Source organism: Lepus europaeus, chromosome 7, assembly GCF_033115175.1.
Source record: "Lepus europaeus isolate LE1 chromosome 7, mLepTim1.pri, whole genome shotgun sequence".
In the NCBI taxonomy this organism is placed as follows: domain Eukaryota; kingdom Metazoa; phylum Chordata; class Mammalia; order Lagomorpha; family Leporidae; genus Lepus; species Lepus europaeus.
This window is the reverse complement of record NC_084833.1, coordinates 20,962,857-20,978,763: the sequence shown is the minus strand read 5'-3', so window position 1 is coordinate 20,978,763 and position 15,907 is coordinate 20,962,857. Positions and strand designations below refer to the sequence as shown.

Sequence of the window (15,907 nt, the reverse complement as noted above, 5' to 3'; positions counted from 1 at the left end):
AGGAGAAAGAGGGAGAAGGAGAGTATAAGAGAGAGAGAGGTCAGGAGACGGAGACAAAGAGAGAGTACCCCATTTGTCTTATTGTGGCAGAGTAAGTCCCACACATCAGTGTCCTTTAGCTCTGAATACTTGGACACATGTTTCCAAAGAATAAGAACATCCTTGTATACAAAGTTACTTCAAGGCTGGCGCCGTGGCTCAACAGGCTAATCCTCCGCCTTCAGAGCCGGCACACCAGGTTCTAGTCCCGGTCAGGGCGCTGGATTCTGTCCCGGTTGCCCCTCTTCCAGGCCAGCTCTCTGCTATGGCCCAGGAGTGCAGTGGAGGATGGCCCAAGTGCTTGGGCCCTGCACCCCATGGGAGACCAGGAGAAGCACCTGGCTCCTGCTTTGGGATCAGTGCGGTGCACCGGCCGCAGCGTGCCGGCCACGGCGGCCATTGGAGGGTGAACCAAATAAAGGAAGACCTTTCTCTCTGTCTCTCTCTCTCACTGTCCACTCTGCCTGTCAAAAAAAACAAAACAAAACAAAACAAAAGTTACTTCAAAAAGTTCAGGGAAATTGGAATGAAAAGATGTTTACATTGATGCAAAAAAATTTTGAAATCCATGCATACGAAGGGCCTTGAAAAAGCTCCATGAAAATGCATACTATGAATAAATTGTGCCTGGACTTCAAATTTTTTTGCCCCAACATAAATTTATCCTTTAATCCCATTTTTTCACATCCATTTTGAATTCTCCTTGTATAATTACTACACAGTATACAGCTTTAGATTTAACAGATACAATATTGTTACCTACTATATCATTTGTGCCCAGTTTTTGATCCTGTAATATCTTTAAAAATATGTACTTATTTTTATATAATTTTTAAATCTATATAAGGTGAACAAATTTCATGTATTTCATATGTATATATTTAAGGGCTTAGTGATACTTCCCACCCTACCTTTCCTTCTACCCACACTCCCACCCTTCCTCTTCATTCCTTTCTTTCTTTTTTAATTTTTATGACATACTTTCAGCTTATTTTATGATCATATAATAAGTAAAGAATTCATCAAATAGTGAGAAGAAAAAAATACTGTTCCTCAACAATAGAGACAAGGGCTATAAACAACAATCAAATCTCAAAATGTCAATTTCGCACATATGCATTACATTTTTTGTACTCTTATTTACCACAGAACAGGGAAAATAGAATATTTGTCTTTTGAGATTGGCTTATTTCACTAAGTATAATGGTTTCCAGTTGTATCCATTTTGTTGCAAGAGACAGGATTTCATTCTTCTTTGTGGCTGAGAAGTACTCCATAGTGTATATATACCACATTTTCTTTATCTAGTCATCAGTTGATGGGCATCTGGGTTGATTCTGTATCCTAGCTATTGTGAATTGAGCTGCAATAAACATGAGGGTACATATAAGTCTGTCATATGCTGATTTCCTTTCATTTGGGTAAATTCCCAGGAGTGGGACGGCTGGATCATATAGTAGATCTATTTAGAATTTTCTGAGGAACTTCCATACTGCCTTTCACAATGGCTGTACTATTTTATATTCCCAACAACATTGGATTAGGGAACCTTTTCCCCCACTTCCTCACCAGCATTTATTATACTTTTATTTCTGTATCAGAGCTACTCTAACTGGGGTGAGATAAAGCCTCATTTTGGTTTTTATTTGCATTTCCCTGATGGCTAGTGAGCCTGAGCACTTTTTCATGTGTCTGTTGGCCATTTGAATTTCATCCTTTGAAAAATGCCTATCCAAGTCCTTTGCCCATTTCTTAACTGAATTATTTGTTTTGTTGTTATTGAGTTTCTTGAGCTCTTTATAGATCCTGGATATTAATCCTTTATCAGTTGCATAGTTTGCGAATATTTTGTCCCATTCTGTTATTTTGTTAAGAAGCTTCTAAGCTTGATGTAATCCCATTTGTCTATACTCCTGGGGTCTTTTCCAAGATGTCTTTGCCTATGCCAATTTCTCACAGAATTTCCCCAATGTTCTCTAGTATGATGATGATCAGTTTGATGATATCAGATTATAGATTCAGATACTTGATCCATTTTGAGTTCACTTTTATGTAAGGTGTACAGTAGGGGTCTTGTTTCATACTTCTGTATGCAGAGATCCGATTTTCCCAGCACCATTTGTTCAAGAGACTGTCCTTTCTGTAGGGATTGATTTTAGCTCCTTTATCAAAGATTAGATGGTTGTAGATGTATGGATTGATTTCTGGGGTTTCTATTCTGTTCTATTGGTCTACATGTCTATTTTTGTGCCCCTACTAGGCTGTTTTAATTATAACTGCACTGTAGTATATCTTGAAATCTGGTATTGTGATGCCTCTGGCTTTGTTTTTTTATTTTGTTTGAGATTTCTTTAGCTATTTGAGGTCCCTTGTGTTTCCATCTGAATGTTAGCATCATTTCTTCCAGATCTAAGAAGGTTGGTGTTTTTTTTTTTTTTTTTTTGACAGGCAGAGTGGACAGTGAGAGAGAGGGAGACAGAGAGAAAGGTCTTCCTTTGCCGTTGGTTCACCCTCCAATGGCCGCCGCGGCTGGCGCGCTATGGCCGGCGCACCGCGCTGATCCGATGGCAGGAGCCAGGTGCCTATCCTGGTCTCCCATGGGGTGCAGGACCCAAGCACTTGGGCCATCCTCCACTGCACTCCCTGGCCACAGCAGAGAGCTGGCCTGGAAGAGGGGCAGCCGGGACAGAACCGGCACCCCAACCGGGACTAGAACCCGGTGTGCCGGCGCCGCAAGGCGGAGGATTAGCCTAGTGAGCCACGGCGCCGGCCAGAAGGTTGGTGTTTTGATGTTGGTGGGATCACATTGAATCTGTGAATTACTTTGGGCAGTATGGACATTTGGATGATATTAATTCTTCCAACCCATGAACTTGGAAAATTATTCCATTTTTTTTGTGTGTTCTTTCATTATGTATTGTAATTTTCATTGTGGATATATTTCACTTCCTTGGCCAAATTTATTCCAAGATACTTACATTTTTTGTAGCTATTATGAATGGTACTGATCTTACAAGTTCTTTCTTAGCCATGGCATTGTCTGTGTATACAAAAGCTATTAATTTTTGTGTGTTGATTTTATAACCTGCAACTTTACCAAACTCTCTTATGAATTTCAATAGTTTCTTGGTGGAGTCTTTTGGTTTCCTTATATATAGGATCATGTCATCTGCAAACAGAGATAATTTGACTTCCTCCTTTCCAAGTTGTATCCCTTTGATTTCTTTTTCTTGCCTAATGGCTCTGGCTAAAACTTTCAGAACTATATTGAATAGCAGTGGTAAAAGTGGACATTAGTCTAGTTGCTCCCACTTGTTCTGGCTGAATGATCTTTCTGATCTGTTGTTGGATTTGATTTGCTAGTATTTTGTTGAGGATTTTTTGCATCTATGTTCAGCAGTGTTATTGGTCTATAATTCTTTGTTGTATTATTTTCTGGTTTTAGAATTAAGGTGATGGTGGCCTCATAGAAGAAATTTGGGAGGATTCCCTCCCTTTCAACTGTTTTGAATAGTTTGAGAATAATTGGAACTAGTTCTTTAAAAGTTTGGTAGAGGGGCCAGCGCTGTGGCACAGTAGGTTAATCCTTTGCCTGCAGTGCCAGCATCCCATATGGGTGCCTGTTCTAGTCCAGGCTGCTCCTCTTCTAATCCAGTTCTCTGCTGTGGCCTGGGAAAGCAGTAGAAGATGGCCCAAGTCCTTGGGCCCCTGCACCCGTGTGGGAGACTGGGGAGAAGCACCTGGCTCCTGGCTTCGGTTCGGTGCAGCTCTGGCCATGGCAGCCATTTGGAGAGTGAACCAACAGAAGGAAGACCTTTATTTCTGTCTCTCCCTCTCACTGTCTGTAACTCTACCTCTCAAATAAATAAATAAAATCTAAAAAAAAAAAAAAAAGTTTGGTAGAATTCATGAATGAATCTGGTCCCAGGCTTTTCTTTGTAGGAAGGGTCTTAATTACTGATTCAATCTCCATATTGGTTGTTGGCCTATTTAAGTATTCTGGGTCTTCATGACTCAATTTTGGCAGATTTTATGTGTCCAGAAATCTATACATTTCTTTCAGATTTTCCAATTTGTTGGCATATAGCTGTAACATCTCCTTTTTCATCTGATTTTATTAATTTGGATCTTCTTATTTGAAAGGCAGAATGACAAAAAGAGAGAGAGACGGGGGTGGGGTGGGGTGGGGTGGGGTGGGGATGGGTGGTGGTGGTGGTGGATCTTCCATCCACTCTTTCAAAGCCAGGAGCCAAAAACTGTATCTGATTATCCCATGTGAGTGACAAGTACTCAAATACTGGGGCCATCTTCCAGTGCATTATTAGGGAGCTGGATCAGAAGCTGGGTAACTGAGACTCTACCTGAGATTCAAACCAGCACTAATACAGGACTCCCAAGCAGACGCTTAACCTACTGTGCCACAATGCCCACCCTCCTATAATAGTCTTTATTGCCTTTTTTTTTTTTTTTTTTTTTTTTTTTTGTTCTCCAGTTAAGAATTCAGTCTGGGCTCAGGTATTATATTTAGTCATCTTGTCTCTTTTCATTTTTTTTTAAAGTGGAATTTCTCTACCACCTGTCTTTGTCTTTTATGACATTGACATTTTTTGAAGAGCACAGTGCTCCTCCCCCGCTCTTTTTAACTGAACATTTAACACTTGAGTTTAATCTGATGCTTCCTCAGAGCTCGATTCCAGGTCTGCTTTCCTAATCAAAACATTAACATACATGATGATACATCCTTTCCAGGGCATCACACTGGGAGACCCAGCATCCACCCCGCCTCGGTGGCAGTGTCCTGCAGTCCAGGTCCGACCTGCTCTGTCTGCTTGGTCAGTCCTGTTGTTCTCCTTTCACCAATAAGCAGTCTGGGAGGAGACACTTCTCATAATTTCCTCTGGAGTTAAGCATCCGGTGATGTTTCTGTGCCTTATAAGGTTTTTTCATTGATGAGGCCCTGTCTGGGTATATAGTCATCTCAAAGCAAGGAGTTACAGTGAAGGCATGGGCACAGCTTCCTTGATCCAGGCTGTGGTTTTATGCAGAGCACATTTTTGTGCTATACTGAGGCAGGAAGGAAAGAACACTGACTTGTAGTCAGCAGACCAAGGTTTGAGTTCTGCTTTTCCCACCTAGTCATTGTCTGACTTGCAGAGGGTTGCTCCCTTCCTTTGGGCCTTGTTCTCCCCTTTGGCAAGTGGAATAAAAGATATGGCATCTATAAAATAACTGGGAAATGAGTGAGTGTGAGGAAGAGAGGAGAGAAATGTGCACCTGTGAAGCTCTCCAATATGCCCCATGTTTTTACCTGTTCCCTTATTTGAGCTAAAGGTTAAACTAGTCCCATTTTACAAGTAGGAAACTAAGGACCAGTAGAAGTCAGGCAACTTAACTTGCCTGCGGGCAGTTCAGTTCATCAAACAGCCTGAGCCTGTTGTTTTCCAGGTCCTTAGCTGGGCAGTGAGGAAACACAGGGCAGTAAGACATAGTCCCTGGCTTCCAGCCCCTGAAGAGTGAAAAGATGGGCATTTAAACACTGCAGGAGCCGTGAGCCCCGACGGGGATGTGTATGTCATATTCCACATTTCCTCAGCCAAGAAATATTTAGAGGCCGGCGCCGTAGCTTAACAGGCTAATCCTCCGCCTTGCGGCGCCGGCACACCGGGTTCTAGTCCCGGTTGGGGCGCCAGATTCTATCCCGGTTGCCCCTCTTCCAGGACAGCTCTCTGCTGTGGCCAGGGAGTGCAGTGGAGGATGGCCCAAGTGCTTGGGCCCTGCACCCCATTGGAGACCAGGAGAAGCACCTGGCTCCTGGCTTCAGATCAGCGAGATGCACCGGCCACAGCGACCATTGGAGGGTGAACCAACGGCAAAAAAGGAAGACCTTTCTCTCTGTCTCTCTCTCTCTCTCACTATCCACTCTGCCTGTTAAAAAAAAAAAAAAAAAAGAAATATTTAGAGGTACTGCAGAATCTGGTTTTTGGTGAAAAAAGATGGCAAGTCCCTGCTATAGTAGACAATCGATTAAAAAAAAAAAAAGGTGAATAAGATGATTTTTATACAATGATACTTGCCATGAAGAAAGTAAAGGAAGGTTGGAAGCCAGCGCGGTGGCGCAATAGGTTAATCCTCCACCTGCGGTGCCGGCATCCCATATGGGCGCTGGGTTCTAGTCCAGGTGCTCCTCTTCCAGTCCAGCTCTCTGCTGTGGCCCAGGAGGTCAGTGGAGGATGGCCCAAGTGCTTGGGCCCCTGCACCCGCATGGGAGACCAGGAAGAAGCACCTGGCTCCTGGCTTCGGATCGGCGTAGCTCCGGCCGTGGCGGCCATTTAGGGAGTGAACCAACAGAAGGAAGACCTTTCTCTCTGTCTGTCTCTCTTTCACTGTCTGTAACTCTACCTGTCAAATAAATAAATAAAAATCTTTAAAAAAAAAAAAAAAAGAAAAGAAAAGAAAGTAAAGGAAGGTAATGTGCCCAAGAATATGGGGAAAGTTAGGGACTTTGCTGACCCTGGTTTAAATAACACCGAAGTCTGTCTGCCTATAATGCCTTCCTGGTTCTCTTGGAGGTGTTGCTGACTCCCCCTTTTGTCTGGGAAGCCAGGTCCCTGGAAATGCTATCCACGAGGTCATTTGCTAATTGAAATCATCTGCTAATGTTGACTTTCTCTAACTCTTTACCCAGGGAAAGGTGAGGAAGCGAGTAGATACTGCCTCACCCAGAGAAGGCAGGCATGGGTTTTGGCTGCCCTGTAAATGAAGACCATTTTCTCATGTTAGCAGGGATTACAAAAGAATTTAAATTTGAATTTCCCATCGTGAAGAAATCCTTAGAGTCCCACTCCCTTAAGTTACTACCTTCCAGTGTTTTTGTCCTCTTTGGTGACAAAAGTTGGTGGTTTTGTTAATTCAGTTAAAAATGTAGTTTTAAATATACTTTTGGTTTAGGCTATGAAATTCAGAAAACAAATTGGACAAGTTGAAATAAGGGAGGAAACAAAATTCAAGATTTTCTTTTAGTGGAAGAAAATATTTAATCCTCTTTTATAGTGTTACATATGTTATTGCTTAGAGTAATTATATAGAAAAGTAGAAAGAGCTAGCAAGCCAAGTGTTGAGAAATGGCTACCACGATTGAAAACATGAGTCTCCATCCACTCTTCTTGTTAGTTGCCAGTGACAGTAAAAGGAGGAAATGGAGTGTGTCTTCAGTGCAAATGGAGTCTAAATAGAACTATAAAGCAATCAGAAGATTCTCACTGGAAATATTCATATCTGGTCAAGTGCACCAACTTTGTGAAATGACTGCACAGTTGTAGAATTAGTCCTGCTGGGATCATTGGGCTCTGATCCCTTCCAACCAGGTGACTCTGTCTTTGTCAGTGGTGGTGTCTTTTTTTCCTGGCCCTCTACAACTGTATTGTACTAAGATCTAACAGCTTGGAGTGGGTATTTGACCTAGTGGTTAAGGCACTGCATTTCCTTTCTAAGCATTGGGGTTTGATGCCTGCCTTCAGTTCCTGACCCTGCTTCCTGCTAATGCAGACCTTGGGAGGCATCTGATGATGGCTCAAGTCATTGGATTCCTGGCCCCCAACTTTGGCCCACCCTTTCTCCCAGCCATGGTCATTGTGGGTAATTGAGGCATGATCCAGCAGATGAGAGTACTCTGCCTGTGTCTCTTTCTCTCTGTGTCACTGTCTCTTTGCCTCTCAAATAAATTAAAAAAAAAATTTTTTTATCTGAAAACATAAGAGGTTCCTCTAAATCATTAAACATGTGTCCAGGAGGATGGAGATACCTAGATGATTATCATTACCTCTATAGTCTGATCTTCTCTACAGAGAACGGTATACTGGCCCTCCTTACAGGATGCAAAACTTCAGCTAAATTCTTATTTCCAAGGTAATTCACAAAAATATAATAAATATTAGAAAACTTAGACAATAACTGCTAATACATACTAGAGTTCAAATCCCATATGCTTTAGCTGACAATATCTTATTTAATCCTTGTAATATAATAAGGAATATGCTCTATTTATCAACTGCACAGGAGGAAAATAAGGCTCAGTCATGGAGTATTTTGCTCAGATCACACAGTAATGTGCAAGCAGGGATTTGAATCCAGATTGATCTGATCTCAATGAACACTAATTTTTCCACTATTCCCCAACTACCTCTTAGTGTCACATGCCAAATTCAACCCATCAGGAAGTCCTACTGACTTTAGTTTCTCCTGGAAACATAGCCACTGTCCAACCACTTCTCGTGACCTCTGCTGCTACTGCTCTAGTTGGAGCCCTTTTAGGTCTCACCCTAGACATTTTCTAATGTCTTCCCATCCATGCCTGTAGCCCCTGCAGCCTGCTCACAGCAGCCAGAGTAATCTCTTTAAAACAAAATCTGGTCATTTCATTCCCCTGCTAAGAATTTCTCCCAAGGCTTCTCATCCCTTTCAGAGTACAGCGGGCGTTCTTAGGGCCCACAGTGCTCTAATTTCACACTTCCACGCCATCTGTCATCTTCCCCACCCTGCTACTTCTCTGGCCTCCTGCAGTTCCTGAAATACTCTGAGCACCCTCTCACCTCAGGGCCTTTGCACTGGCTGTTCCCCTCAGTGTATAAGGCTCTGCACCCACACACCCTTTTGGCTAGCTCCCTCCCTTCTCTCATCTTTGCTTCTATGTCCTCACTTCTGTGACGCCTTTCTTGACCAACCCACCTGCAGAAATTGCTTCCAACACCAATGTCCTTTATCTAGGTTTTTCTTCCTTTTTGTCATTACCTATCAATATTGTATACATTTTGTGTTATTTTTGGTCTATGTGCACCTACCAAAATGTAAGCTCTATAAGATGAGAGATTCAGTTTTTGTTCACAATGCTATTTCCAGTGCCCAAAACATTGTTACATTAGGTGCTCAGGAAATACTTTGTTGTTTAATGAATACTTTTTTTTTTTTTTGTTAAAGACTTATTTTATTTATTTGAAAGAGTTACAGAGAAAGGTAGAGACAGAGAGAGAGATCTTCCATCTGCGGGTTCACTCTCCAGATGGTCACAACGACCAGAGCTGCGCCGATCTGAAACCAGGAGCCAGGAGCTTCTTCCAGGTCTACCATGTGGGTGCAGGGGCCCAAGAACTTGGGCCATCTTCCACTGCTTTCCCTGGCCACAGCAAAGAGCTGGATTGGAAGAGGAGAAGCCGGGACTGGAACTGACACCCATATGGGACGCCAGTGCTTCAGGCCAGGGCTTTAACCCACTGTGCCACAGTGCCAGCCCCTAACGAATACTTTTTTTGTGTGATTATGTGGCTTTCCCTATTGTTCCTTGAATGTTAACCTGCAAACTCCACATATTTAGGGGAAGGCCATTCATGGGATTATCAGTCAGCCAGCATTTATCAAGGATTTTCTTTATGCAGAGCGTGTCATTTCGAACTCCTTCATTCTGGGTATTGGTGCTAAGCTTTGTATCTGTTATGGGACCCTTTTTCAATGCCATGCAACCAGGGATCTCAGCACCATTGGAAGAATGCCTTTCTCTCAATGTGTTTTAGCAAGTCCAAGGATTCCTACCAGTAAGATAATCAAGGGCCCTTTACTAGACTAAAGTTTATTTCCTGGTTTACAAGTAAAGTCATACAAACACGCGTGTATAATTATTTGGATCTTCTGGGTGATGCAGATCCAGAAATGGTCTACAAATACACAGAGCTAAGGAAGGAAGTTTCTCCATTGTGGCCTCTTAGGAGCCCCTGCCTCTGCATTAAGATTGTGTGCTGGCCACAGTGGTGGACTTAGTGCCTGTTAAAGGTGTGTTATACACCAGGTCTAAAATCCCATGCTGTGCTAATCGGTTGGATCCTGGTAGCCTCTGGATCCACATTTTCCCAAAGCATTGTGGTGAACTGTTCTGGTCGTTTTCAAATTTGAGATGTATAGTTAGCATGCAGTTGACTGTTCATCAAAGATGTTCAAAGAAGTTCAGAGGCTCAATGTGTGATCTTGAGTTTCTGCCGTGTAGCTTTGGGCATCCTTCTTTCCAGTACTCTGTGGCATTTGTAGCAGCCATCCTGTTCTGCATCATGACCCACTCAATTATTTGGTGAAGACCAGATACTTAAGCAGGCTACTTCAATGGGTGAGGAAAAAAAAATACCAACTTGTCTCCAGGGATTTTTTTTTTAAAAAATGGGCTGAGCAAAGGCAAAGCATGAACAGTTTTGCTCAATGGCCTGGCTGATTATTATCAGTTTGGGATTCAAAATTTGAAAACCCAGACACTTGCCCCCATCTGTAGCTGTCATAGTTGAATTTTTGGGGTTGGTGCTGTGATGTAGTGGGCTAAGCCTTTGCCTGTGGCACCAGCAACCCCATATCGGCACCGCTTCAAGTCCTGGCTGCTGCTCTTCTGATCCAGCTCTCTGTTATGGCCTGGGAAAGCAGTGAAAGATAGCCCAAGAGCTTAGGCCCCTGCACCAATATGGGAGAACCAGAAGAAGCTCCTGGCTCCTGGCTTCAGATTGGCGCAGCTCCAGCCATTGCTGCCATTTGGAGAGTGAACCAGCTGATAGAAGAACTTTCTGTCTCTCCCGCTCTCTGTTTGTAACTCTCTCTCTCTCTCTCAAATAAATAAGTAAAATCTTAAAAAAAAAAAAAAAAACCAGTTGTTTCTGAGCTGGCAAAATTTCTGATGGCCAGTTGTTGAGCTTAAGCAACCTTTTAAAGTTGTTCTGCCCCAAATACTTATTGTAAAAGCCTGAGTATCTTCTTGACCCTTTCCCTTTCATGTTTTCCTGGGTAAGGAGATATGGATTAATTATTATTTGTTGGATTTTTCTTTAGTAGTTTAAGGGTCCACCTCAATGACCTTTTTATATAAAATGATTTTTTTTCTTTCACATGTGACTTGAACTATTCCTTTTAAAATTTTTGGTAAGTAGTTAGATTTATCTGTTTGCCTCTGTTTAGATAATATAAGCTTAAGCTTCAGAATACCTAAAATTTTGGTAAAACAGAAATAAATTCTCATCAGCTTGCAGGTGTAATTACTTTTCTGGACTATAGCTATAGAAAAGGACTCAAATGCTATTGTGCAGAGCTGTCCACACTGAAGTGTTCTTTTTTTCATTCATTCAGTAGGTATTCATTAGGTCTTTAATAGGTACCAAGTATTGCTCTCAGCAGTGAGAGTACACTGGTTAATAGGATTCAGATCTCCAAGTGGACATTTGGCCTAGTAGTTAAGATATGGTTTTAGATACCCACGTCCTCTATAGGAGTGCCTGGGTTGGAGTTCCTGCTCTGCTCCCAATTCTAGCTTCCTGCTAATGCACACCTTGGGAAGCAACAGGTAATAGCTCAAGTAGCTGGGTCATTGTCACCCAGGTTAGAGACACAGATTGAGTTTGAAGCTCCTGGCTTCTGCACGGCCGAGCCTCCCCTGTTGTGGGCATATCTGTCTCTATCTCTCTACCTCTTACATAAAATAAATAAATTTGAAATAAAGACCCAGAACTTCATGGAGCTTATGTTCTAGAACTTGATACTGTCCAATGATTGTGCTTAGTTTTCTTTCTGTGCTGTTTTGCATCCCTCCTGCACTGCTGCATACCTTTCCTACATTTGAACCATGCTGCACTAGCACCATGCTCTTTTTAGGTTTCCTTTTCTTTATGGCTTCTGCTCCCTTGTATGCCTACCTAGCAACCCCTTCCCCCACACCCCCACCTCATTTAAGATTTAGCTCAAAACCTAGGGCATCTCAGAATCCTTCGCATGGTTCTGAGGCCATGTTAACTGCCTCCATTTCAGACCATTGTGGAAATAAATAGGTGCTCTTTCTGGAATAGAATTTCTATTTCTTAGTTGGAAAATATAACTCAACTTGGAATTCCTACGCATCTATCTCTTGTCCCCACATCCAGAACCAAGGAATTCTCTTGTTTGTCATGGTTTAAGCTGAGTGGTAAGTTAGCTTGTGGCACCATCCAGTGGTTCAATCAGACAGTGCAACTTAATTCCTCAATTTATGCCATAAACAGATTAGGAGAGCAAAGCAGGATGGATGGCAAAAAGGAATAGAAAATTAAAATACAATTGAAAGTCATAATTATCAGAGCATCTTTATCTTGAGAAGCTCAAAACTGTACACCTTTGCTAGGCTTGTGATCTACATACAGGAATTATTTTAAACCTGAGGCATAGAGATGAGCAATGGTTTATTCATGTTCCTGCATTATTGGCACCAGAGCATGTGTGTATATATTTTTGCTTTGCTTTGCTTTGCTTGAGGAACAATTATTTCTTTACTTATTCATTGAGCTCCATATTTCACATTTTGTGTTTGAGATATATGTCCAATCTGTGTTCTCATGCACTCTTATCCTTGCAGCAAAATGGTTTTAAAAGTCAAGACATTTCCTTTCTCTCTGTCTCTCTCTCTCACTATCCATCCACTCTGCCTGTAAACAAAAAAAAAAGTCAAGACATTTTTGGGGAAAAAAAAAACTTTTGCCCATTAAGTAAATAAATATATAGTGATACTTCCAATGAACAAATTCTCAAAAATCTAAAGTCAGCCAGTCAATTGACCTGGATGAGGAAGTGCTCTGGTGAAGTTAGTCTACTTTGTGTGGATTTGTGGCTGCAGGAAGAAAGAGACAGTGGTCAAGCTCCTGGATTCTTGGTTTTAGCTCACCTGTCAAAGAGGGTAGGCTGTAGGCATTGACTCATAGTTGGGAATGGGAAAAATACAGTTACCAAAACACACACATAGACAAAAACCCAAAGAAGACATGAGACCCCTCCTCCCAGGTCTTAGCAGGAAGGAACCATAGATGGAACAAATTTCAGTTTTGTTTCTACTTCTAATGGTGAATTTTTCTTAATTTTGCCCACTATGTGTTGGGAGAGATCCTTCCCTGTAAGAGAGGTGTCATTGTCATTTATAACCTTTCCTTTCACAGATGTGACTCTTTGGTATACTACTCTGCCCAAGTTATTTCAGACTGCAGAAGGAGCCTCTGATCATGACTAAAGGCTCATCATAATAGTGTTCCCATATATTCTGTGTTGATTTACATAAAATGTCACATCATGGCAATGAACTTAACCTTAGTGAAATTTCTCTGAAAAGTCACGGTCAGATTTGTCATTCTGTACCTGTCCTGTCAGGTGTCTTTTAATTATGCAGTTTCCATATTGTTATATTGTTGCTCCTCTCCCTCTCCCTCCAAGAAAAATGAAAAGAGGAGGTGATCCTTTCTTAACAATAGCCAAGTTCATAAAACTGAAAAAGCAGAATAATAGGAAACCAGGGAAGAAGAATGGTGACACAAGGCCAAGAAGTGAAATGTCTATTTTGGAAGGACCAAACCTGATAGAAGAAGCTCAATGAAGCACACATCATGGAAAACTTAATCTCTTTTAGAGGATGAAATGTCAAAAATCTCCTTACTTGGTGTTCCTGTGACAATGTTGAGTTGAGTCACAGTGGAAAGTGAATCCTATCTTGAATCTCTGCTCTCTAGCTTTCTATTCAATGCCTTTCTTTTAAAGGTTCAAAGAGATGTTTATGCTTATTAATACTTTCCATAGTCTCAACTTCTGTTTTGTCAGTAAAATGACTTACTGCTTTTTCATTTTATGCCATCATGTATTCTGTCAACCTGGCTTTAGGTAGCTGCTTCTCTTCCTCTCTTTCATCAGAATATTTCTGCTGTTCAGAGCCTCAGGCATCACTGTGAATTCTGAATTTGCAGTCCCCCTAATCATTGGCATGTGCTGCCTTTCCAGAGCGTGCTACCATACTACGTTGCTACAAAACTGGCTAAAATCCGGAAGCCCACTTTTGATAAGCCCTCTTCTGAGACATTTGTGAAGTCTGCAATTAAGACAGTCGGCTTGCAGTCTCGCACTAATGGATACCTGGTCCATTCTCTGATGGTAAGTCGATCTTCATGTCCCTAAGCAGTACTCTCTGGCTTGAGGTATAAAATAGTATAAGACATACAGGAGATCTTGACAAAGTTTGTAGAAAATTTGCCATGAACTTGCTGAAGTTTCTTTATATTAGCCATGCATATGATAGTAACAAGGCATCTATGTTTCATTTTAAAATTAAACTGTACACCCAAGAACTTTAAAATCTACTTGTAAATAAAATAATGGCTCCAGTTTAGCCCAAACTATAGGCTATAATTATATATCTCCCCCATTTTTCCCCCCAGGGCACAATACACTCAATGCTGCCTTCGTGGGTTTTTGTAAAAATATCCATGGATGTCAACAAGTCCATACGGGCTCGCTATCTGAAGAAATACAAGAAGAACTAAGCACTGATGATTGTGTTGAGTAACTTGGTCATTTAAGAGCACCCTGCCAGTCTCCAGATTCCACGGTTGTTCCAGTGGTTACTAACATGGCTAAATAAAGCAGAAGCTGCTTTGAGAAGCTCCTGACATATATTCTGGATACTACCAAGAATAAATCTGAAGCGTGATGTAAATGCTTGTATCAAATGGATAAAGAGCTAACATGACCAAGAACAGCTTAGTAGCAAAGAGCACGGATATAGCAAATCACAGAATGCTAGAGTCAGGCATAAAACCTAGCCCTTTTGTCTGGTCCCAAGCTCTGATTGATAATCATGATTCTTGCCCTTTCTCTGAGGCATGTCATAAGCTGTAATGGCCAGCTGGTCTTGTTTGCCTGTAACAGTTTGAAGGAATAGAGATTAATTGATCCATTTATGGGCAGACACTCGGCAATTTAAAATAGATGTCTTTAAGATTTTCTAAAAGTGTGTTCCAGTTTGTATGTTTAGTTGGAACTACTCTTTCTGGAAAGACATAGACAGAGTTGTTTCTCACATGGAGCCCATGGAAGCATGCTTTCTGGTATCCATGTTATTTCCTCTCAGTGTGAGTGTATGTAAATACTGACAGCTGTATGTGTGACTTCTGAAGGTAAATGGGCCAAAATGTACCTTGAGCCTGGCAGCTCCCTATGATACCACCGACATCCTGACTCAGCAAAGTGGTTTGCTTGAACCCTGCCGCCTGTTGTTCCTAGTTTTATGCAAAAGAAAAAAATGTTAATGGGGTATTTGTTTCTAGTTGCTGATTTTCGGCACTTAAGGACATAAGCCAGAAAAAAGAAAAAACAAATTAACATCAGCTATATCGTTCTGTAAAAAAAAAAAAAAAAAAGATTTTAGCACCCCAAAAAGAAGGAAGAACATAATCTTAGAATAACAGATAGTCATCTAAATTGAATACATGTAGCTTTATAAAATAACACATTGTTTGCCTTTTTTCCTCTCTTATTTTGTTGTAGAAATGCTGGATGACCATGACTGGGGCAGTAACTTGTATGTTTTTACATGTTGGTTGCTTGATAATTGTGGTAGTTGTTTTGGCAGAAAGGTGGTAGATAGGAAGAGGTTGGTTTGCAAGAATCAAAACACTTTTCTTTTGTCCCCTTTTAAAAGATGGTTGTAATTCTGGCTAGGAAATCCCTTAGCAATTTCAAAATTTCTGTGTTCTGCCTTTGACTGCTTCAACTTGACAAGTCTCCTCTTGCCTTTGACACTGAAGGATGAAGATGAGGACACGAAAATACATGATTCAGGGCAGGGGAAAGGAAAATTGCACTGGAAGAGCAAACTGTATTCCAAACCACCAAGATAGTCAAGCAGATCTGTAGGGATAAAAAAGTTAAGCTTTATATTAATTTATAAAATTAATCTCTACGTTGGTTTGATTTTATGTCCTGATGTGTGCTAGATAAAATTTGAACCCAAAAAGAGTAGACTAGAACTTAATATTAATTATATCTGTAGAGTTAGCTTAACTCACAA

At 41.3% G+C, this 15,907-nt stretch overlaps 1 protein-coding gene across 1 annotated transcript in view; it reads left to right on the top strand.

Moving 5' to 3' along the window:
• HSD17B12 (hydroxysteroid 17-beta dehydrogenase 12) overlaps positions 1 to 15,259 on the top strand; it is a 204,323-nt gene extending 189,064 nt beyond the window's left edge. The window contains exons 10-11 of the mRNA XM_062196279.1: positions 13,843 to 13,992; positions 14,277 to 15,259. Of these exons, the coding sequence (XP_062052263.1) occupies positions 13,843 to 13,992; positions 14,277 to 14,381 (255 nt within the window). The 3' untranslated portion in view covers positions 14,382 to 15,259. The remainder of the gene's footprint in view (positions 1 to 13,842; positions 13,993 to 14,276) is intronic.
• Positions 15,260 to 15,907: the final 648 nt, after the last annotated feature.